The sequence below is a fragment of the Tursiops truncatus genome, chromosome 2 (genome assembly GCF_011762595.2).
Source record: "Tursiops truncatus isolate mTurTru1 chromosome 2, mTurTru1.mat.Y, whole genome shotgun sequence".
Classification (NCBI taxonomy): Eukaryota; Metazoa; Chordata; class Mammalia; order Artiodactyla; family Delphinidae; genus Tursiops; species Tursiops truncatus.
In genome coordinates, this window is record NC_047035.1 from 113859600 (window position 1) to 113883890 (window position 24291).

Here is a 24291-nt window from a genome sequence, read left to right on the forward strand (position 1 = left end):
ACTGACACACAGCAACTGGTGACAAAATATTTGTGGATTTATTTAATAAAGGACTCAGGAGGAGTCCGAGAAGGAGGGTGAAGAGCATCACACATACATGCACATGCTTAGAACGTGACGATTTCTTCCTGGTCTGACCAGACCCAGAGTATGAAGCAGAAATGGGATCCATAGATCCCACTTTCCAACCCCTTTGGATTCTGTCCGTGTGTATGAGGACATGCTGAGACAAGTTCCGTGGCAGTTAGAACGTGAACTGGCTGCCAAGATGGAGACGAAGGAGCAATTAACCTTTACCTTCTACTGTCCCAAGGTTCCCAAAGTCAAGGGGTACCGGAAATACCAAAGGGTGAGGAGGTACCCAATTGTAGTTCAAATGGGAAGAAGAGGACTTGTTTAAAGGCGGGTCTAGACAGAGTGTCCTAAAGATAGGGAAAAGATGACCCAGAAATGTTTGTTTTTTATAGAAGGGGTAGGGAAAGCTATCCACCAATGGAACCCACGTGGGGGTACTTGAGGCAGAAAAGAGCAGGAGACCCTGGGGGTCAAGGGTTATCTTTTTGGGTAGGCAATATCTCCCTCATCCCTCATCCTTGTAGCCTACCCTCCCCACCAACCAACATCCGGGTGCCTCGATGCCACCCCAGAGGCTGCAGCAGCATGTGGACCAGACACACGCCTACATCCGAATGTTCTGTGGCAGCCTCTGTGGTTTTAGCCTCCTAACGCTGATCTGCATGTCCCCACTGAACTGGGTGCAGTTCCTGGTGATCAACGATGGCCTTGAGCTCTACGCAGGACTCTGGATCTCATGCAACCATGAGCTGTGCTGGAGCCACACACCCAAGCCACCCTGTGAGTGCCACTAAATTGAATGCCACAGGCCCCACAGTTCCAGAGTTTTCTGCCACAATGGCCCTTCATCTTTCTTCCTCCAAGATCTTTTGCCCCTCACCTCTCCAAGTCTAGGAGGGATCTCAGCCAGACTGTGAACATGGCCATTCTTCTCTTTGGTGTCCTTGGTGTACCCTTTCTCCCTCCTACCCCAGGTTGTTTCCTCTCCCAAATTATGAGTTGATAGTCTCTTTACCCTCTGGGAAGAACTCGTTTGTCATTTATGATCTGTTCCTGTGATGCAAAGAGATTGTTATTCTAATGTGGTTCGCAGAAACAGAAGTGATTGATCATAGCTGGGAGACAGAGCAAAGTGTCTCAACCTCCATCAGATTTAACTTTCAAGGTCAGTTTGTTCTTATGCTAGCAACAGAAGAGAAGTTAAATGCATGTCAGATATGTAGTATAACAAATGCCAGCTATTTAGAGACTAAATTGTCAAATTTTATGTGAATTTAAGTAAATCTGAAGTTGCAACACATAATATTTAAAAATAAATGTCTGGGGCTAGAAGATACCATATGCATGAGGTTTTTCAACCAGAACTAAGACTTACAGGAAAGCTAAAACTACACTAAAGAGTTTCCCCAACATCTGCAAGAGAAACATTTACACAAAGAACAGGTATTGCGAAAGAAAACATACATGAGTAAAGTGTTTATTTCACTTCTTAGATAAACAGGAGTCCCAGATTTGGGGGGAGGGGGGACCTAGGCCCAACCCTGAAGTGGAGCATCACTTATTTGGCCTGGGCTCACGCTTTGTATCTGGAACTAAGGAGCGGGATCGTAAAGCGAGATCTTCAGAAGAAACTAAAATCAAAGGCAGGCAGAGAATTCAACTGCATCTTCAACTGAAAATAAAAACTAGAGAAAATAATTGCAACAGATATGAAAGATAAAAGGTTAATGGCCTTAATATATATATATTATATACAAATTATTATTACAAAAAAGACAAATACCCCAATAAATAAATTTTTTGTAAGCAATTCATAAAACAGAAACTACAGATATCTAATAAACATGGGAAAAATGACTTTAACCTCAGTCAGCCATTAAAGAATGGCAAATCAAATGAACGATGAGATAGGATTTTTCAGCCATGACATTAAAAGAGATCTGTAAATGGTAATACACAACGCTGCACACTCCCATACACACTGAGGACACATAAATAGGAACAACCAAAGCAATATGATTATGTGCATTCAGAGATTTACACTCACTAATTCCATTTCTAGAGAAATGGAGTGAGAGATATAGGCATAAAAATTAAGCTGCAATTATATTTATGTAACCCAGGCTAAACCTCAGGCCTTGAGATTATTATTTAAGTCTTTAATGAGTCAGAATCTTGAAATGTTGTCACTTAAAGCAGTTTATTTCTTGGAGCCTTAAATTCACCTGTGAGACCAACTGTTAATCGTTTGGAGAATGTCAACTAAGTGAGTCCTTAGGTACACAATTGTAAGTCAAGTATCCACCCTGTTTCCAGTGTTAACTAGTCCTAATTCTAGGGTCAGTTATCAGTCTGCAATACAGATCTCATAAGGAACTCCCCAAATATAATCAGTATGTCCAGGCCTCATCAGCCTGTAACAATAATATGTTATTATTGCCCAAATAGATTATTGCCCAAGTTCAAGAACTTCAAACTTTTACCTACTGGATTGCAAGAATTTAGCCCCCTCTCCCATGGAGTCCCCAGTCATTTCTTTTCTTTTTTTTTTTTATAAATTTATTTATTGGCTGCATTGGGTCTTCATTCCTGCGTGGGGGCTTTCTCTATTTTCAGAGAGCGGGGCCTACTGTTTGTTGTGGTGCGCGAGCTTCTCACTGTGGTGGCTTCTCTTGTTGCGGAGCATGGGCTCTAGGCGCACGGGCTTCAGTAGTTGGAGCACGCAGGCTCAGTAGCTGTGGCACAAGGGCTTAGTTGCTCTGTGGCATGTGGGATCTTTCCGGACCAGGGCTTGAACCTGTGTCCCTGTCCCCTGCATTGGCAGGTGGATCCTTAACCACTGTGCCACCAGGGAAGGCCCCCAGTCATTTCTGAGACTTTCACTGGGGCTATCTCAAGTGGGCTCAAGTACATGTGTGCTCATGTTCCTGGCCTGGACTTACTTCAGGCCATTGTTCCTCTGCCTCTGTCTTCCCCTGGTTCTAGATAACTGATAGCCTCTGTGCCATAGCTATTGGAAATGGGATGAAGAAAGGATGGGAGTAAAGGATACCATCCTTCACTTTTACTACTAGGTCACAGCATGGAACAGACCTTTCTGCTAATTTCCCCCATAGCATAGGTGAGATCAGACCATAATGTAAAAGAATGTGTTGCCACAGAGAGTAACTTGAACTGTCTTTTTTGCAGAGGGTGGGGAAGAAAGCATAGGTCTTTGGTCCAGAGCCAGGACCCCAGGAACCATCACACAATAAACACCCACAGGCTGTGTAGGGATGATTTATTCTGATGTACCAACTGGTTACAAGGGAATCTAAATACTAAGAAGATTTCAAAGCTTCCTCTCCAGGGTTCTGGGTATCCATCCAGGATCTTTTCTATTCTTACTGAGACATACAAGTAAGGCCTTTTATTAATGGGTAAGCTGCTATAAAGATTGCTATTTAAAAGCTGAAATAGGATTTGCTCTTACAGGAGGTAGAGGCTTGAATTCACCTTTCAGACCTTTGTTTTGTTTTGTTACATGAATTTTAAAAGACTATGAAGTTAGCCAAATGCAGCTGTTTTAGACTCTGAAGGTAAGTGTTTAGTTAGTTTGGTTAGATAATTTTCTGCATATCATTATGACTGGTAGACTTGGTTCCTTTGAGGCGTTAGACTGTACTATGCTGCAGATATTTAGTTGTTCCTGTGGACTTGTGAGTGATCTTGTTTATGGGGTTTTCAGGAGGTGAGCAGCTAAGACTGAGAAGATTGTAAGAAGAACGTGAAGGTCCATTCTTCCCCTCATGGTAGAAGAAAGACTGGACTGTAACATATCTTAGACAGGAGTTGGTATTTTGATATTTTGTTGATATTTTGTTGATATTTGATATTTTGTTGATATTTTTGTTGATATTTTGTTTTCTAAATATCAGAACCCATTTGAAATAGCATAAGCTAAAGAGCGAACTTCTTTATAATGACTCAGAAGCATCTCATAGACTCCCAAAGGCAGGAAGTTTTCTGGACCTCAGGGAATTCCAGAAGAGGCTGTGATCTCAGGCAAAGAAAATCAAGCCAGACAGTCACTCAGTCTCTCCAGAGCTCCTTTGTCACTCAACTTTGTTTATGCTTTATTTTATCTCTACAGCTCAGCTTTTCCTGTTTATTAGTATGTAAGTGCCTGAAAAAGGGGATATACCAGGCTAGCTTTATATCTTCTTGGTTCAAGCAAGCAAAAGAGGAAATTAGCATCAGTCAGTCCCAAATCCAGATATCCAAGGATCAGAGTTAAATTGGTGCCCTTCCTTGGTCCTACTAGCTATAGTCAAGAGATCTATAGGCAAGGATCCAGGGCTCTAGACAGGGACTGCTAAGGCCCATGGGGGACTGGGGGCTCAATACTGCAAAAGATGCCTATCACACTGGGCTTCACGCAGCTCAGTCTAGGCTGATGGTTCTGACTGGCTAATTCTGAATGACCCAGTTTTCAGAAAACGTGCTGCCCTTGGGTTATCGTGTTTTAATGTGGCTAACTTGTTGGGGCCACATAGCACCTGACCTCTGTGGGTAGGAGTGTGGTTTCTCTTAATGGAAATTACTGTTATCGATTGTGTTAGCCAGTGATGTGTTCTAGAGAACAAAATAAAACTTAAGAGGCAGTTTGTCAACTGGGATAAGCTTGGTACTCTTCTCTCTGGGTTACTTGGAAGATGGACTTGGATTCTTAGACATTGAAGTGCTTAGAGAACTTTCAGTGGTAGGGATGACCTGGCCTTTGTTACACTGAGACAGAAAATAAGCTAGACCAGGAGGCACCCTATAAAGCAGTGGTCCCCAACCTTTTTGACACCAGAGACCGGTTTTGTGGAAGACAATTTTTCGAGGCGGGGAATGGTTCAGGCGGTAACGTGAGCGATGGGCAGCGGCAGATGAAGCTTCGCTTGCTCGTCTGCTGCTCACCACCTGCTGTGTGGCCTGGTTCCTAACAGGTGCCCGGGGGTTGGGGACCCCTGCTATAAAGGATATTGAAGATAGTGGCGGATCCGTGGTATCTCAGAAACATACATCTATGTGTAATTGTAAGTTACTCTATTTCTTAAATCTGTAAAACATTGCTGGGGAAGTCAAGGGAAGGATCTATTCCATGTTAGGGATATGGTAGCCAAAAGTATGGGCTGGCATGCTCCCTCTTCTGCCAAAGAGAGCAGAGCTCTGGAGCCAAGAGATAAGAGAGAGAAGGAGTGTTGTGGCACTAGGGTAAGGGCATTGGAGCAAAATAACTTTAGCAGACCTGTCCTCAAACACATGTGAGACGGGACCTTGAGAGACTCTCAGGAAAAAAAAGGAGATATTTGTGGGGTGTTAAATTCCTGCAGTCCAGTAAATTGGGTCTTGAAATCATTACAGTATGGGAGTTCAGGTAAATATGACTTCATTTTATAGTCACAGGCTGACAGGGACTGTACACGCCAGATACATTTGAAAGAGAAAAAACAAATAGAAACAAACTCCAACAACGATAAAATCATTAAGCAAAGTGTGTTGATATGATAGACTATCTTGTAGCTATTAAATATGATGTTTACAGCAGGTGATCTGGGGAAAATCTTACCATATAGTCCTCTTAAAAATCACGAAATTCAGTATCATATCCACTGTGTACAGAGGATAGAAAAATACCAGAAAGAAGCCAAATAAAATGCTAACAACGGTTGTCTTTGGATAGTGGGATTGTGGCTGATATTCCTGCTGCTTCTTGGTACTTTTCTAGTCTCTCCAATGCTTATATTGAACATGTATTACTTTTAGAATTAGAATTAGGAGCAAGAAAAAGGTTAAATTTGTGTTGTGATGTTAGAGTCACACCTCTTATAAGCTAGTTTACATCTAAGTTAATGTGTTAATGTACCCAGAACTATTTGTATAGTACCTTTAGTTCTACAGTGAAGGTTTTGCCTTCATAGTGAAAAATTCCAAGTATCAATGAAGAGCTGGGAAAGAAGATCCTTATTTGTGCCCCGGATGCCACATAGCAAGCTCAGCTTCATCCTCTTTCGTCTTCACTCCCTTCTCTAAGACTCTGTCTGGCTTTCTTAAGGAGAGGTCCCCCACTGGACTAACCAGGCCTTTCCTTTCTCCATCTCCTTGGCAGATTACCTCCAATATTCCAGGGCCTTCTTCCTCATCTCTGTCCTCACCATACTTGTTGCCCTTGGCTGGCTCTTCAGAGCTTGCCTCCCTAGAAGAGGAAGAATGACTCCTAACTTGGATCTGAAGGTATCCATGCTCAGCTTCATCTCAGGTACAGACCTAGATGGCAGGGTAATACTATGGTAAAATTGTTGAGGGAACATAGTTCCTCTGTGTGGGCTTTCATCCTCTTTTTCTTGTCCCTTTTCTCTTCTTCATTATTACATCAAGTTGCCAGCTACCTGCCTTGTCTTATTGTATAAAACATCCATTAGTGGGCTTCCCTGGTGGTGCAGTGGTTGAGAGTCCACCTGCCGATGCAGGGGACACGGGTTCGTACCCCAGGCCGGGAAGATCCCACATGCCACGGAGCAGCTGGGCCCGTGAGCCATGGCCGCTGAGCCTGCGCGTCCGGAGCCTGTGCTCCGCAACAGGAGAGGCCACAACAGTGAGAGGCCCGCGTACTGCAAAAAAACAAAACAAAACAAAACAAAAAAACATCCATTAGTTAACTTATGCCAGGCTCCTTCTCTCTCCCACCTTGGTCAGTCCTTGAATTCTTATCTTCTTGATCCTTTCTATACAATATGGTGTCTGGAAGTAGACGAAGAGTTGGGGGTCGCTGTTGAGGCAGATTGAAGACACTAAGGGATATGACGTATTTTCTTCTGCTCCTAGCCTCCTGCTTGCTCCTCTGCCTCATCCTATTTCTGGCACAGGTTCACTGGCATTCTAGAGATGCCATGGAATCAGATCTCCTATGGACCTATCATATTAATTGGGGGAGTGACTTCTTATACATGTTTGCTGGTGAGTGAGTCCCCTCCCTGCTTTATGCTAGAAGGATAGAAGGGGAAATCGCTTCTTGGAAGGGAGGTGGAATCTAAGAGAAATAGAAACACTAACTGTTCCTGTTAAGAACACTTATACATCTAGAAGCAGAGTGGTATGGTAAAGAAAGCACAGATTGGGAATTCCCTGGCGGTCCAGTGGTTAAGACTCTGTGCTTCCACTGAAGGGGGTGCGGGTTGGATCACAGGTTGGGGAACTAAGATCCCGCATGCCGCGTGACGTGGCCAAAAAGCATGGATTTTGGAGTCTGAAAAGTTAGAATTAGTAAACTGTTCTACCACTAACCGAGGCACAGACAGGTTGAGTAACTTGCTTAAGACAATACAGAAAGTAGTGAAACTATGATTTACATCCAGGAGGTTCTAGCTTTGTTCCAACCATGTAAGAAGTACAATAATGAAAAGGAAGCACAGAAGGATAATGGAAGCCTGCTGGGGGAAGGAGGGTTGGCTTCACTGAAAAGAGGCATTTTGAGCTGAGTATTTAAAGAATGAGTTAGAATTTTAAAAGCCAAAAGGCCATCTGTCTCTTGAAACTCACCTCGAATTCTTCTCTCCCCCTAGGGATTATCTCCTTCCTCAACCACATAACTTCCAGATCTCCTCCCCTTGATCAAAATGTCACTGCAGTTCCCATAGACAAGTCAAGGCTGGGGATTGGTCCAGTGACTACAGTACCGCCTGCTGAAGATGCTGAGTCAGGGTTTCAGACAGAATCTACAAGTGAGAAAGAGAAAAAACTATCAAGTACAGAACTGTGATGGTGATAGGATAACCCAACTACTTCCTGTCTTAAAACAGGGGAGGAGAAGCTAACTGAGTAGGGAATGATTGTGCAGATTCGAGGAAACTCTCCTAATACCATGGCCATATTGCTGAAGGAGAGAGCATTAAAGCTGATGAAATGTCCTTTGTGTATGTTGCATCTAAAATATGTATGGTAGTCATAAAGAAGATAATGAAAACTCACCCGAGAAAAAGTTCCTAAAAGAAAACATCAGTGTTTAGGGTCATGAATGAAAGAAACTAGCAATAGAGGCAGTGCGTGGATCAGAGCTCTCTTTGGGCATCAGGGATTTCATAGACCAGAATGGTCAATGTAGAAAAATGTCACCAAATTTTGTTTGAAGTTTTCTTTATCGTGTGTGGCTTTGGGAATACCCAGGATGGAAAGCATCTGAATAATATTGTTGAATCTAATTGGCGATCATTACCAGAAATGGAATGAACAACAATGGAGATAATACCTACCACCCAAAGGAGGTGAGAGGTGCTGGGTAGATTCTGGGGAATCCATGACATCCCACTTCTTATGAAGATTGGTCATTTGAAAACCTTACAGTCTATTAGGTAAACCAACTGCTTCTCCCTAAGCTAGAGGTTATGTTAACCAAGCATCCATAAACTCTCTGAAATTCTATACAAAACTTGTGTATGCTCTTTTCTGTGAAGAGGGCCATACATTCAATCAGATTCTTGATAGGCCTATGACTCTTTTGATTCCTTAGATTATGTTTTACTGAGCGAAATGAGGCTAAAGGACTTTCTTCAGCCTAAATATATACATGGACAAAGTTAAAATTTTTTCCATGTTTTGTATACTGTTTAAGACTGAGTAAGGGTGGGGGAATTCAGGCAATCACATGGATCTTTTGATGGCTAAAGATCCCTTTTAAACTTAGACCAGATTCCATGCAGAAGGTCCCTGGCCTTCATGTTGTCCTTTATTCCTTTAGTAGCTGCCACTACTCTTTTGTTTGTTGAGGTCCATTCTTCTTCTTCTCAAGCCTGGCAATGGAATGGACTATAGTGTCCAGTTTCACCCCTTGCTGCTCTTAAAGGTAAGCCCAGGACTTCCCTGGTGGTGCAGTGGTTAAGAATCCACCTGCCAATGCAGGGGACACGGGTCCTATCCCTGGTCCAGGAAGATCCCACATGCCACGGAGCAACTAAGCCCGTGCGCCACAACTACTGAGCCTGCGCTCTAGAGCCCGCGAGCCACAGCAGCTGAGCCTGTGAGCCACAACTACTGAAGCCCGCACGCCTAGAGCCCGTGCTCTGCAAAAAGAGAAGCCACTGCAATGAGAAGCCCATGCACTGCAACAAAGAGTAGCCCCCGCTCACCATAACTAAAGTCTGCGTGCAGCAAAGAAGATCCAACGGAGCCAAAAATTTTAAAGCTAAATTAATTAATTTTAAAAAAAGATAAGCCCTGGGATCCTTTTGTTTTAATTTAGAGAGTCACTGGTAACCTTTGTAGAAAACAAACTTAACAGTTCTTATAATCCTGGTCCCTGGTCAGTCATTCCCAAACATTTCCAGATGATGACCAGAAGACTGTTAGGTTAATACTTCTGCTTTTATTCCTAAAGGTAGGAGTTTAGCAGCACATGCATGTGTGTACCCACCCATAGAGACACACACAAAAGCACGTATATACACACACCCCATTTTGACCCTGCCTTAGAAAACCCTTTTCTCCATGTTGGCTCCTTCTCTCCATGTTGGCGATCTTAGTTATTGCAGAGTGACTGGTGTCTCATTACTTCAAGGGACCTCATTTCCGAGGCTCTTCAGGCTGTTCCTGGGCCTTTGTTTGTTGTAAGAATAGACATGTAGTCAAGTCCAACTCCCCCTCCTCCCATCACCACTCACCTGCTAAGTATACCCCACATATTGACTAATTAAGAACTTACTGAGTTCACAAGAATTATTTATAATTCAGTTTGAATACTATAATTATATGACTAACTTGACAGGGAGCTGAGTACTGATGACTCTTCAGGGAATGGAAGTTTTAAGTGGGGTGAGAAGAAGGAAGCAGGTGTGAATGAGAAGGGAGGATGCTAGGTATTCAGAGAGTAACGATCAAGACCCTGGCTATTACAGGAGAATAGGCAATAATTATAACCAAGTTTCTACTTTACTATCAGAGAATGATCTTTAAGCATAGTCTTTTGCTGCTCCTTTAGAAACCGAATGCTCTATTTTCTTCTCTCTTTCTTTGCTTGTAGAAAATTCCTTTAAAAAACTTAAGTAGACTTCCAATAAGATAGCTCATTAAATGACCCTTTGATACATCCCTTCTGCTCCAGATACATTACATGATAGATGAAATGGAGAGGGATACGGGGGTGAGGGGGGATATATATGTATAGCCAGGTCAAAACAAGACAAGCATTTTCACAGACTGGAAAAATAACAAAACCCACAAAGCTATGATTGAGTTAAGCCATAGACTTAATGGGCTCTAAGTCCAAAAGTAAGCAGAGGTGAACAGGAAGACAGGAAGACAGGTCCTGTGGAGTGAAAAGGATCAGAAATGCTTCTCAAGATATGGACTAGAGCCAGATTCACAGCTCTAGCTCAAACTAGGGACTTAAGAAAAGAAGCTGAGGGCTTCCTTGGTGGTGCAGTGGTTAAGAATCTGCCTGCCAATGCAGGGGACATGGTTTTGAGCCCTGGTCCAGGAAGATCCCACATACCGTGGAGCAACCAAGCCCGTGCACCACAACTACTGAGCCTGCGCTCTAGAGCTCACGAGCCACAACCACTGAGCCCACGCACCACAACTACTGAAGTCCACCTGCCTAGAGCCCGTGCTCCACAACAAGAGAAGCCACCGCAATGAGAAGGCCATGCACTGCAACAAAGAGTAGCCCCCACTCGCTGCAACTAGAGAAAGCCCACGTGCAGCAATGAAGACCCAACACAGCCAAAAAATAAATAAAATTTAAAAAAAATCAAAGAAAAGAAGCTGAACAAAAGCTACTGCCAAGCACAGACTGGGGCTGTAGCTTATTTGGAACCACAGACTGAAAGAGGTAAAAGGATACAAGTACAACCTTGCTCAACCAAGCTGTGCATTGGTTCATTAACTAGGTCAGAACAGAACAGGAAATCTGAAATACCATTTTATGAGACCTGACTCTGGAGTGGGTCCTTTGGCCAAAGTAAGGAAACCCCAAAACTACCAGATGGAATGAGCATAGAAGGAACGAAAGAAACAGAAAAGCCAGCAAAATTATTTTGGTACCTGCGAATAGGAATTCCACATGTAAAGAAATGTTCATTTCATTTCACTGATTATCTGCTCTAATTTTTATAAATTTTTTTCATTTATATCTACTCTAATTTTTATTAATTTTTTCCTTCTGCTTCCTTTGCATTTAATTTGCTCTTCTTTTTCTAGTTTCCTAAGGTGGAAGCATAGGTTATTGATTTTAGATCTTTTTTCTTTACTAATACATGCATTCAATACTATAAATTTCCCTCTAAGCACTGCTTTAACTGCACCCCACAAATTTTGGCCAGTTGTATTTTCATTTAGTTCACACTATTTTAAAATTTCTCTTAAAAAAATTTCTCTTGAAGTTCCTTCTTTGATCCATGTGTTGTTTAGAAGTGTGTTATTTAATCTCCAAGTGTTTGGGGATTTTCCAGCTATCTTTCTAATGTTGAATTTTAGTTTAATTCCATCATGATCTGGGAGCATACATAGTATAATTTTAATATTTAAAAAATTTTAAGGTGTGTTTTATGGCCCAGAGTGTGGTCCATCTTAGTGAATGTTCCACATGAGCTTAAGAAAAATTCTCCTGCTGTTGGATGAAGTAGTTTAGAGTTGGCAGTTATATCCAGTTGATTGATGGTGTCCTCACTCATGTTCTGCCTGCTAGATCTGTCCATTTCTGAAGAATGTTGTAGTCTCCAACTATGATAATGGATTAATCTATTTCTTCTTGCAGTTTTATCAGTATCTGCCTCATGTTCTTTTGTTAGGCGCATACACATTAAGATTGCTGTGTCTTAAAATATTGACCCTTTCATCATTATGTAAGGGTCAATCCCTTATAACTTTACTTTCTCTAAAGCCTGCTCTTTCTGAACTTAATAAAACTACTCCTGCTTTCATTTGATTAGTGTTAGCATGGTATATTTCTTCATCCCTTTACCTTTTATCTATGTGTGTCTTTTTATTTAAAGTGGGCTTCTTTTAGATAGCATAGAGTTGGGTGCTGCTTTTTTGGGGTTTTTTTTTGTTTGTTTGTTTGTTTTTTGTGTGTGTGGTACGCAGGCCTCTCACTGCTGTGGCCTCTCCCGTTGCAGAGCACAGGCTCCGAACGCGCAGGCCCAGCGTCCATGGCTCACGGACCCAGCCACTCCGCGGCATGTGGGATCCCCCCGGACTGGGGCACGAACCCGTGTCCCCTGCATCGGCAGGCGGACTCCCAAACACTGCGCCACCAGGGAAGCCCTGTGTGCTGCTTTTTTATTCACTCTGAAAATCTCTGTTTTCTAATTGGTATATTTAGACCATTGATGTTTAAATTGATTTTTGATATGATTGGATTAATATCTACAATGTTTGTTACTATTTTCTATTTGTTGCCCTTGTTTATTGTTCCTATCTTTGTCTTCCACTCTATTTTTGTCTTTTTTGGTCCTAATTGAGCATATTATATGATTCCATTTTCTGTCTTTTCATAGCATATTAGTTATACTTCTTGTTTTTATTACATTTTTTAGTGGCTATCCTTTTTTTTTTTTTTTTTTTGCGGTACGCGGGCCTCTCACTGTTGCGGCCTCTCCCGCTGCGGAGCACAGGCTCCAGACGCGCAGGCTCAGTGGCCATGGCTCACGGGCCTAGCCACTCCGCGGCATGTGGGATCTTCCCGGACCAGGGCACGAACCCGTGTCCCCTGCATCAGCGGGCGGACTCTCAACCACTGCGCCACCAGGGAAGCCCATAGTGGCTATCCTTGAGTTTGCAAAATCCATTTACAACTAATCCAACTTCCACTTTCAAATAACACTCTACTGCTCACAGGTAGTGCAGGTACCTAATAATAACAAAATAATCCTAACTCCTCTCTACTGTTACTTATATCATTGCTGTCATTAATTTCACTCAAACATAAGCATATGTGTGTATATACACATAAGCATATATAAGTGATACATTGTTGATGTTATTTTGAACAAACTGTTACCTGCTATGTCGATTAAGAATAAGAAAAATGAAAGTGTTTATTTTACCTTCACTTATTCCTTTTCTTATGCTCTTCCTTTCTTTATATAGATTAAAGTTTCTGACCTGTATCATTTTCCTTCTCTCTGAAGAACTTCATTTAAAATTTCTTGCAAGGCAGGTTTATTGACAACAAATTCTGTCAATTTTAGTTTGGGAAAGCCCTTATTTCTCCTTCACTTTTGTTTTTTTAGATTTATTTTTGGCTGCGTTGGGTCTTCGTTGCTGCACGAGGGCTTCCTCTAGTTGTGATGAGTGGGGGCTCTTCTTTGTTGCGGTGCGTGGGCTTCCTATTGCGGTGGCTTGTCTTTGTTGTGGAGCACGGGCTCTAGGCACGTGGGCTTCAGTAGTTGCGGCACTCAGGCTCAGTAGTTGTGGCTTGTGGGCTCTAGAACACAGGCTCAGTAGTTGTGGCGCATGGGCTTATTTGCTCCATGGCATGTGGGATCTTCCCGGACCAGGGTTTGAACTCGTGTCCCCTGCATTGGCAGGCGGATTCTTAACCACTGCACCACCGGGGAAGTCCCTCTCCTTCACTTTTGAAGGTAATTTCATAGGCTACAGAATTCTAGGTTAGGGTCTTTTCTCTCTCAACACTTTAAATATTTCACTCCACTCTCTTCTTGCTTGTATGGTTTCTGAGGAGAAGTCAGATGTAATTCTTTTCTTTGCTCCTTTATTGGTAAGGTGTCTCCCCCCATCCCAGCTTCTTTCAGGATTCTTTATCTTTTTTAAAAAAATATTTAATTTAATTTATTTTATTTTTTGGCCATGCTGCGCCGCATGTGGTATCTTAGTTCCCCGACCAGGGATCAAACCCATGCCCCTTGCATTGGAAGCGTGAAGTCCAAGATTCTTTATCTTTGATTTTTTTCAGTTTAAATATCATATGCCTGTAGAGATGTGGATGGACCTAGAGTCTGTCATGCAGGGTGAAGTAAGCCAGAAAGAGAAAAACAAATATCGTATATTAACGCATATAAGTGGAATCTAGAAAAATGGTACAGATGAACCTATTTTCAGGGCAGGAATAGAGATGTAGACATAGAGAACAGACATGTGGATGGAGGGCGGGGAGGGGAGAGTGGGACAAATTGGGAGATTAGGATTGACATATATACACTACCATGTGTAAAATAGATAGCTATCAGGAACATGCTATAAACACAGGAAGCTCAGCTCAGTGCTCTATGACAACCTAGATGGGTGTGATGGGGGGCGGGCGGAGGTGGGAGGGAGGTCCAAGAGGGAGGAGATATAGGTATACATATAGCTGATTCACTTCATTGTACAAAAGAAACTAACACAACATTGTGAAGAAATTTTACTCCAATAAAAAATAAATTTTAAAAAGGAAGAAAAAAAAACCCCAAAAATATCATATGCCTAGGGACTTCCTTGGTGGTCCAGTGGTTAAGAATCTGCCTTCCAATGCAGGGAATGCTGGTTCAATCCCTGGTCGGGGAACTAAAATCCCACATGCCCCAGGGCAAATAAGCCCACGCGCCACAAGGAAAACATCCCGAGCGCTGCAATTAAGACCCCACGAAGCCAAAAATAAATAAATAAATAAACAAATATGATATGCCTAAGTGTGGTGTTTTTTGTTTGTTTGTTGCTTGTTTTGTTTTTTGGCATTTATCCTGCTTTTGATATTCTCTGAGATTCCTGGATCTGTGGTTTGGTGTCTGACATCAATTTGGGGGAAAATTCTCAGTCTTATTACTTCAAATATTTCTTCTGTTCCTTTCTCGTTCTTCTCCTTCTGGCACCCTGACTTCATGTATGGTACAGCTTTGTAGGTGTCCCATAGTTCTTGGATATTCTGTTCCATATTTTCAGTCTTTTTTTCTCTTTGCATTTCTTTTCGGAGCTGTCTATTGATATATTCTCATGTTCAGAGATTATTTCCTCAGCCATGTCCTGTCTACTAATAAGCCCATCAAAGACATTCTCTATTTCTATTACTGTATTTTTAATCTCTAGCATTTCTTTTTAAATTTTTTCTTAGAATTTCCATCCCTCTGCTTATATTGCCCATCTATTCTTGCGTGCTGTCTACTTTACTCATTGGAGCCCTTAGCATATTAATCATCATTGTTTTAATATCATCGTGTGATAATTCTAACATCCCTGTCGTATCTGAGTCTAGTTCTGGTGCTTGCTCTGTCTCTTCAAACTGTGTTTTTTGCCTTTTAGTACAACTTGTGATATTTTCTTGATAGCTGGTCAGGATGTACTAGGTAAAAGGAACTGTGGTAAATAGCCTTTAGAAATGTAGTGATAACATGTTGGGGGAGGGGAAGCATTCTATAGTCCTGTGATTAGGTCTCAGCCCTTTTTTTGGCTGGGGCAGAAATAGTTCCCCAAACAGGAATTGAACCCATACCTTCGGTAGTGAAAGCACAGAGTCCTGACTGCTGGACCGCCAGGGAAGTCCCAGGTCTCAGGCTTTGAGTGAACCTCTGCCTCTGGACTATGAGCTTCGTAAGTGCTTCTCAGTTCTCCCTTAGGTGCTATAGGACGGCTTGAATGGGCTGGAGTTGGGAATTTCCCTTCCCTCAGAGGTTAGAGCAGGCTGGAAGTTTGATACTTCCTTTCCTCCAGGTTGGTTAAGCTCTGTTAAAACCCCAACAGTTTAGGCTCTGGTCAAATAGTTTCTCCTCAGAGAAGACTTGTTAAGAACAGAATGCTCTGGTATATTTCTAAATGGTTCCTTTTCCCCTCCCCCGGGCCAGAAGTATGGGACTTTTCTCTAATATTCACTGCAAGAACCTGGTCAAACTGCTGGAGGTAAAATTCACTAAAGTGTGGGTACCTCTCTATGACTGGGTCCCACTGTACTTTTTTTCTTTCTTTACTTACGGTTAACGATTTATTACAAAGGACATTAAAGAGTAGGAATGAACAGCTAGATGGAAAGATACCCTAAGACGCGGTCGCGAGCACAGGAGTTTCTGTCCTGGGGAGTTCAGGGTGCATCACCCTCCCAGTATGTGGATATGTTCTTTTTCTTAAATTGACTTATAGCTGACTTAAAATATTATATAAATTTCAGATGTACAACATGGTGATTCACAATTTTTAAAGGTTGTAGTTATTATAAAATATTGACTGTATTCCTTGTGCTGTACAATCTATCCTTGTAGCTTATTTATTTTATATCAATACGTAATAGTTTGTGAGGGACCTATAGTTTTTAATCTCTCAGTCTTGTTCACACTGAACCTTACGGTGCAGATTTTCCTACGCTGGTACTAATTCCTGTAGAGGTTTCTGCTCTAGTAAGTGTTGTTGTTGTTGTTGTTGTTTTTTTGGCTGCGTTGGGTCTTCGTTGCTGCACGTGGGCTTTCTCTAGCTGTGGTGAGCGGGGGCTACTCTTCGTTGCAGTGCTCGGGCTTCTCATTGCCGTGGCTTCTCTTTTTGTGGACCATGGGCTCTAGGCGCAGAGGCTTCTGTAGTTGTGGCTCGTGGGCTCTAGAGTGCAGGCTCAGTAGTTGTGGTGCACGGGCTTAGTTGCTCCCCGGCATGTGGGATCTTCCTGGACCAGGGCTTGAACCCGTGTCCCCTGCCAATGGCAGGTGGATTCTTAACCACTGCGCCACCAGGGAAATCCTCTAGAAAGTTTTGATTCTCTGTATTCGCCTTTCTGCCTCTCCAGTTCTATGGGGTCACAGTTTGCCTTGTGATCTAGAAGAGTTGTTGATTTTCAGTTTGTTTAGTTTTTTACTTTTTGTTACAATGGAGTGACAACTTCCAAGCTCCTTGCATGCCAGACTGGAAACCAGAAGTCCTGTCTTCCTCTTTTTATATTTTTAATTTTCAATCAGTCAAGAAACATCACCTAGGGACTTCCCTGGTGGTCCAGTGGTTAAGACTCCACGCTTCCACTGTAGGGGCCACAGGTTCAGTCCCTGGTAGGGGAACGAAGACCCTGCATGCCCTGCAGTGTGGCCAAAAAATAATAAAAATTTTAAAAAAAGAAACATCACCTAATCGTTATGATGTTCCAAGCACTGTAGTAGATGTTGAGGCTGTGTCCTTGCTGCTGAAGGAAGTTGCAGACCAGAAGGAGATACAGACAGACAAACGGCAAAACTATGTGATAAAGGTCATGAAAGGGCAAGTACTGTAGTGCTGTAGGAGCACAAATTCTGGGATCGAGGGTTGGTTTCAGAGAAAGCTCCTCCCAAAAGGTAAGACTAGAATGACTCTTGACTAAAGTTAACAAAGATGGGGTGGGAAGTGTGATAGGTACCATATGCAAGGTAGATAACATTTGTGCCATGTGCAAAAAAGGACCATGTTGGGTTAGGAAACTGCATGAAGAATAAAATTGTTTGGAGCACAAGGTGAGAAGGAGGGAGAGAATGAGCCTAGATGTCACTAGGCTTTTGCTCTATGACATTAAGGACCATGTCCAGCGGGAAACAGATGGCTTGGCTCAAACTGGTGAGTGCGGAAGATTTAAGGGACTATTTACAAGGTCCCCTTAGAATCGAAAAATGTTTGGGGAAACCATCAGTGGGAAGAGTCATTATCACTCCTAAGCCTGATCACTTAAATGAAAGGAACAGTGGCCAGAATAGAAAAGGGTGGCTCTATGGAGAGGGCTGCCTATCAGGAGCTCTATCTTAGGTAAAGGGACATGGATGAGGGTAAAGTACTCACCCTCAGTACTCTGGTAAGGAGAGAACCAGGGAATAAACACACTGATCTCTACACCTCTGATCTTCTGCGCATGCCTGCCATTGGTCAAACCTAATCAGGGTTTGGATAGCAAGAAAACCCACTGAATCATCCAAATCTGTCAGCCTCCTTGAGCAAGGATGGAAAGTGGATCTGGAGGAGCACATGGAAGATCTCCAACAAGTCACTGCACCCTCAGTACCTAACGCAATACCTGGCACAGAGGAGAGATTGAATGACTGAATGATGCTGGATAGGGAGTGGAAACCCCATCTTGCTGGTTTTTACTGACTCATGCTGACATGATTTTACTTCATAGTAGTGGGGAACAATCAGGGTATTTTAAGCAAAGGAGAGGCAGTTAGATTTGCATTTTAGAGACATCAATCTTGGTAACTGTGGAGAATAAACTGAAGGAGAGCAAACCTGGTAGCAGAGAGACCAGGTACAAGGCTGTTGCAGCAATCCAGGACAGAGATGACAGATGCTCTAAAGAATTGGAAACGAAAATACAAGGTGGGCTTAAGAACATTAAAGGGTGGAACTGGCAAGAACACATTGTGATTGACTGGTAGGAGATAAGAAAATAGTATGGGATGGGGGTGCAGGATGGAAAGAGGATGACTACATTTCTTTTTTCTTTTTTTTTCCAATCTAACACAGTTTTAATTTTATTCACAGTGTATCTACTTTTTAAATATTTATTGGAGTATAATTGCTTTACAGTGTTGTATTAGTTTTTGCTGTGTAACAAAGTGAATCAGCTATATGTATACATATATCCCCTCCCTCTTGAGCCTCCCTCCCACCCTCCCTATCCCACCCCTCTAGGTGGTCACAAAGCACCGGGATGATCTCCCTGTGCTATGCAGCTGCTTCCCACTAGCTATCTATTTTACATTTGGTAGTGTGTATACGTCAATGCTACTCTCTTACTTCATCCCAGCTTACCCTTCCCCCTCCCCATGACCTCAAGTGCATTCTCTATGTCTGTGTCTTTATTCCTGTCCTGCCCCTAGGTTCTTCAGAACCTTTTTTTTTTTTTGGATTCCATATATATGTGTTAGCATACGGTATTTGTTTTTCTCTTTCTGACTTACTTCACTCTGTATGACAGACTCTAGGTCCATCCACCTCACAACAAATAACTCAATTTCGTTTCTTTTTATGGCTAATATTCCATTGTATATATGTGCCACATCTTCTTTATCCATTCATCTGTCGATGGGCATTTAGGTTGCTTCCATGTCCTGGCTATTGTAAATAGTGCTGCAATGAAAATTGTGGTACATGTCTCTTTTTGAATTATGCTTTTCTCAGGGTATATGCCCAGTAGTGTGATATCCGGGTTGTATGCTAGTTCTATTTTTAGTTTTTTAAGGAAACTCCAGACTGTTCTCCATAGTGGCTGTATCAATTTTCATTCCCACCAACTGGGCAAAAGGGTTCCCTTTTCTCCACACCCTCTCCAACATTTATTGTTTGTAGAGTTTTTGATGCTGGCCATTCTGACCGGTGTGAGGTGATACCTCATTGTAGTTTTGATTTGCATTTCTCTAATAATTAGTGATGTTGAGCATCTTTTCATGTGTTTGTTGGCAATCTGTATATTTTCTTTGGAGAAATGTCTATTTTGGTGTTCCGACCATTTTTGGATTGGGTTGTTTGGTTTTTTTTTGATATTGAGCTGCATGAGCTGCTTGACTATATTTTTTAAAGACCTCTTGGGTGTTGGTGTGTCTGTGAGACACAGTAGGCAAGTTGCTGTAGGCGTCTGAAGTTCGACAGACCTGGGCGGGAGAAAGGAATTGGATCAGATCTGGCAGAGACATTGTACCCATGCTTTGTATTCTGACTCCTGTTGTTTGTGTCCCCTGGGGTGGGGGAGGGGTACGAAAGGGTGTTAGGGCAGAGGGGGTTAGTTCTATGGCAGTTGAGAAGCAGTGAGCCAGAAGCTAGGATGGAGAGAAGAGAAGGAAATGAAAGGACCTTCCCGAACGTTTACAATATCAGCAGAATGAGCTACCCAACCTACAGGGCGAGGAAGCCTTTTGTAGACCAGGTAGTAGTCGGGGTCCTTTTGGAGACAGCAGCGTCTGTGTGTCATGGGGAAAGTGTCGAGGTGGCAGAGGCATAGATCACTCCATTTTTTTTAACTGGGGACAGGTGAAATGGAATATGTTTTATTTCGTGGGAGGCTCTGGAGTCAGAGGAGAAAAAGACCCTGAAGTGTGGAGGGAGGAGGAATTCCCCCGAGCACAGGATTCAGGGCTTGACTTTTCTGTGAATGGAGATGGAGACGCGTGGGGTGAGAGTCCTTTCATGATGTCCCCCTCCTTTCCCCACCACAGCCAATTCTCCCCCGCATGCACCGCTTGTCTTCCAGGCCACCCTACCAGCGCCGGCTCCTGCAGAAAAGCAGCAGCTACATTCGCCTTCTCTGTGCTTGCTTCTCGGGCTTCAGCTGTGTCCTGCTGCTCTGCTTGTCCCGTTTACACTGGGTGCGGTTCACGGTGCTGAAGGACAGGCAGAGGCTCTTGGCGGGGCTCTGGACCGTGTGCCACCACGATCTCTGCTGGAACCACACACCGAAGGCACCCTGTGAGTGCTTTCCAGATCCCAGCCCCCTCCTTTGGTGGACCCACTCAGATCCTCCACAGCTCCGCGCTCTCCTTTCTCCTTCCCACAACCCTGCCCCTTCCTTCCCCCACTGATTCACAAGCGTGTAAGGACAGCTCCTCCAAACAGGGTACATGTGCCCAAGTTTGTCTCATCTAGGCTCCCCCAGTGACTTGAAAGCCAAAGCCCCTTTGTGATTGGAAGCTAATGCCTAGTGACCTTCGCACTCACGACTTCCCTCAGAAAAAGAAATATTAGTCATTTTACACCGTTATATGAAAGTTACTTAATAACATACATCTAAAGGTCATGGTTACAATTTCAACTTTTCCCTCGTTGTGGAGTAAATTATTTCTTTCCTTGTTAAAGGAATTCCCCATGTCAATGAGGAGATGGAAAGAGGGTCCTTACTGGTGCCTGTGAAGCCACCCACTTGGTGGCTCCTTGCTCTGACTGCATTGCATGTAATACAAGTCCTGATTCCATCTTCTTTTGTCCTTCATCCCTTCCCAAGACCCTGTCCAGCCTTCTTTCAGGGCAGGTCACCTCTGCTGCAGCCAAGCTTCTCTGGCAGACTACCTCCAGTACTCCGGGTCCTTCTTCCTCATGTCGCCTTCAGCATCCTCATTATTATTACATGACTCAGCATCTCTCTCACCAAAGGGCCAGGAGACAAAACCTACATACATCTGGGTATATCCATCTTCTGTTTCATCTCAGGTACAACATAATTAGGTTGGAAATGTTTGTCCCTGGAGTCCTTGAATTTCTTCCCCTGCTGGTGCCATTTCCTCTTCTTTTATCAAGTCATTCCCGGCCTCACATGAATACTGCTGTCACAGGACCCTTGTCTCTTCCCAAAGGGAGGAAAGCGTTCAATAAACTTTCACTCCTGACAGGGCTATTGCCTCTTAAAGAGGGGACCTTGAAGAGATTATGCTTAATCCAATGGAAACATCTCTAAGAGTTGTTATCTGAGGGACTAATGGGGAGATATTATAGGCCGGAGGCCCTTCTGGCACCCAGAAAATTACCATGTAGCTACTAGCTACCTGTTCTGTCCATCGTATCCATAGGCTCCACCTTGACCACTTCATTCCAGTCAAAGCAGAAGGCCTCTGCCGAATGGTCTTCCCACGACCACTGCCATGTAATAGGGCTCCATGGCATGAGATAGCTGAGGGTGACAGGAAGTGCAAAGACTGGGAAGAGGGTGGAGGCAGAATGAGGGCTATCGTGGGTAGTAATTGCTTTCATTCTGATCCCAGGCACCTGCCTATGCTTCTGCCTCATCTTATTCCTGATGCAAGTGAAACTGTACAGTAGGAAAGTCTCAGAGCCCCGTTTCCTACTAGTCTACTGCATCAATTGGTGGGGCAGCATCTTCTACATGATAGTTGGTGAGTTAAAGCTCCTGTTAGGTAGTGAAGGCACAGAAAAAGCAATTCTAGATGATTGGCCCTTCTCTCTCTTTTCCCCTTTCTTTTGGTTGTTTGTTTAGTATATTAGAATCTCATAATTTGGAAGTGTCCTGCAAGTGTCATTGTCATGTCAATGAGCATTCTAAAGCAAGTGCTTCCAATTTATCTAAAACATTTTTTCTATAATGATACCTGACCCTGAACAAACAAGAGAAAGTTTCAGGAAATAGAAGAAGAAGGCAAAGGTATAACTGAGCTATTCATAGTTCTTCTGTTCTTCCAGAAGACAGTTCCTTAATTCTCCTCTCCTTTTATCACATCAAATAAGCTTTCCACCTTTATGGATCTCCAGAATAAAGCAATAACATTGGAGTTTTGCCTGTGTAATGCTTCTCCGATAATCTTTCTAAACCACATACTTATTTTTATTAACTACAACAGTGGTCTCTAAACCATTGCATCACACACTCTATTAGTAAGACACTTTATAAAATTTATTTATAAAATATGTACATGTATTACATTACTAATATAGTCATTACATTGTAAAATATACTCAAAAATAGAATTTAAAACATTATTTGCTAAAAATATAAAAAGAAAGTATTATTTTCTTCCTGTGCCTCAATAAATTGGCTTGCATACCCCCCAGAAAACACTAGACTACAGAAAAGACGGGACCAGTGTTTTGAATTCCAAGCTCCTAAAGATAATGAACAGGATATTCAGAAATGTATTATTAATCAAATTACATTATAATTAAGCCAGTGTTACTCTTCAGGGGTGTTTGACGACTTAAGATTTTATCTATTACTCATCCACAGTGCTGACCCTGACTTTTTCTTTTTCTCTAGGGTTCCTCTCTGGACTCAGTCACTTAAGTTCTCAGGTTTCTCTTCCAGATCAAAATCTCCTTGTGATCCCTATAACAAGGACAAGGATAGGAAATATAGCCACAGTAGAATTGAGTCTATCTGAGGCAAATGTAGGTGTTTCTCCATGGGTGAGAAACAAGTAACAGAAAAACAGTTAAGTTCAGCGGCACAATCAAGGACCCAGACAGAGGCAGGGACTGAGCCAGAGCCAGAGAGAGAGAGACAGGGCCAGAGATAGGAAGTGAGTCAGTAATACGGGATGAGTTAATAACTCAGGCAAGGTCAGCTACTGAGGTAGAACCAGTAGACACAGCAGAGCCAAGGCCTGAAGCAGAGAAAACAGTAGGTATTGTGAATATGTCAAGCGATAGACCTGACGTTAATGAAAAGAAAATGACTGAAGACAGGGGTGATAAAGACAGATTCAGCTGAGATAAATGACGATAACAAGACAAAAAGATTAGTCTTAGTTACAAGGTAGTAGAGGGCAGGAAAAAAAAAAAAAAGCCTATGAGAGAGATTTCCCTTCAGGGCTGAAGACATTTGTTGAGTCTGTATGAAGAGGAGTAGGAGTATCAGAGGTAATTCTGAGATGACAGTATAATGACTGTTGAACACTCCCCTAAATTATGCCTCATTCGCTGAATAGGTTGATATTACGGATGAAAGAGAGTCATTTGTATGGTTTAGGTCAAAGACACCAATAACCTACGAATCACAAATAAAGTGATGAAAAGCTAATTAAAAGAAGTTTCCAGGGCTTCCCTGGTGGTGCAGTGGTTGAGAGTCCGCCTGCCGATGCAGGGGACACGGGTTCGTGCCCCGGTCCGGGAAGATCCCACATGCCGCAGAGCGGCTGGGCCCGTGGGCCATGGCCGCTGGGCCTGCACGTCCGGAGCCTGTGCTCCACGGTGGGAGAGGCCACAGCAGTGAGAGGCCCGCATACCGCAAAAAAAAAAAAAAAAAAAAAAAAAAGTTTCCATGTAGTGTTGTGTGCTGTGACTGGGAAAGGCTGCAAAAGGTGAGGTGCCCAATCCACTAAGCCTTTCCAGATTCCCATGACCACACAATGGAACATTTCAGCAGAATGGAAAGAGCACTGGGTTTGGAAATTCAGACTCTCATTTTGTGGCCTTACTCCCCTAAGGAGCTAGGCTGACTTTTGGCAAACATTTAACTTTCTTGGGCCTAAGCTCCTTCATTGACCAGCAAGGCTCTGAAATTTCTAGTGCTGACTGTTTTGGCCATATATGGTGAAAAATAGAGAAATTATTCCTGTTGGCCCATACAACCCCAGGTTACCTTAGTAGGTAACTTAGTCTAGTCAGAGTAATTAAATTCAGTTCTCTACCTCCAAGGCTACTTTTGGCAAGTCATTTATTTTTTATTCAGATAGCTCATTTAAAACATGTAGGTGATTCCCATGGTTTTCGACTATTTGCAGGAACTAGAAAGGAAGGAAAAAGGTAAAGGCAAAAGGAACAGACTCTCTGAAAGTGTGTGCCGTCTAGACTCAGGGAATTTCAGTGAGGGTTTAAACGGTTTTGCACAAGGGG

At 42.8% G+C, this 24291-nt stretch overlaps 2 protein-coding genes across 2 annotated transcripts in view; both read left to right on the forward strand.

Moving 5' to 3' along the window:
• TMEM202 (transmembrane protein 202) lies at nt 1-23667 on the forward strand. The gene is made up of 5 exons (XM_004330702.4): nt 1-349; nt 600-855; nt 6212-6361; nt 6928-7059; nt 7665-23667. Exons 1-5 carry the CDS (start codon nt 221-223, stop codon nt 7859-7861), a joined length of 864 nt encoding a protein of 287 aa, XP_004330750.2. The 5' UTR covers nt 1-220; the 3' UTR covers nt 7862-23667.
• Nucleotides 1-24291, forward strand: part of ARIH1 (ariadne RBR E3 ubiquitin protein ligase 1) — a 178946-nt gene that overhangs the window by 11750 nt on the left and 142905 nt on the right. The gene's annotated exons all lie outside the window — the stretch shown is intronic.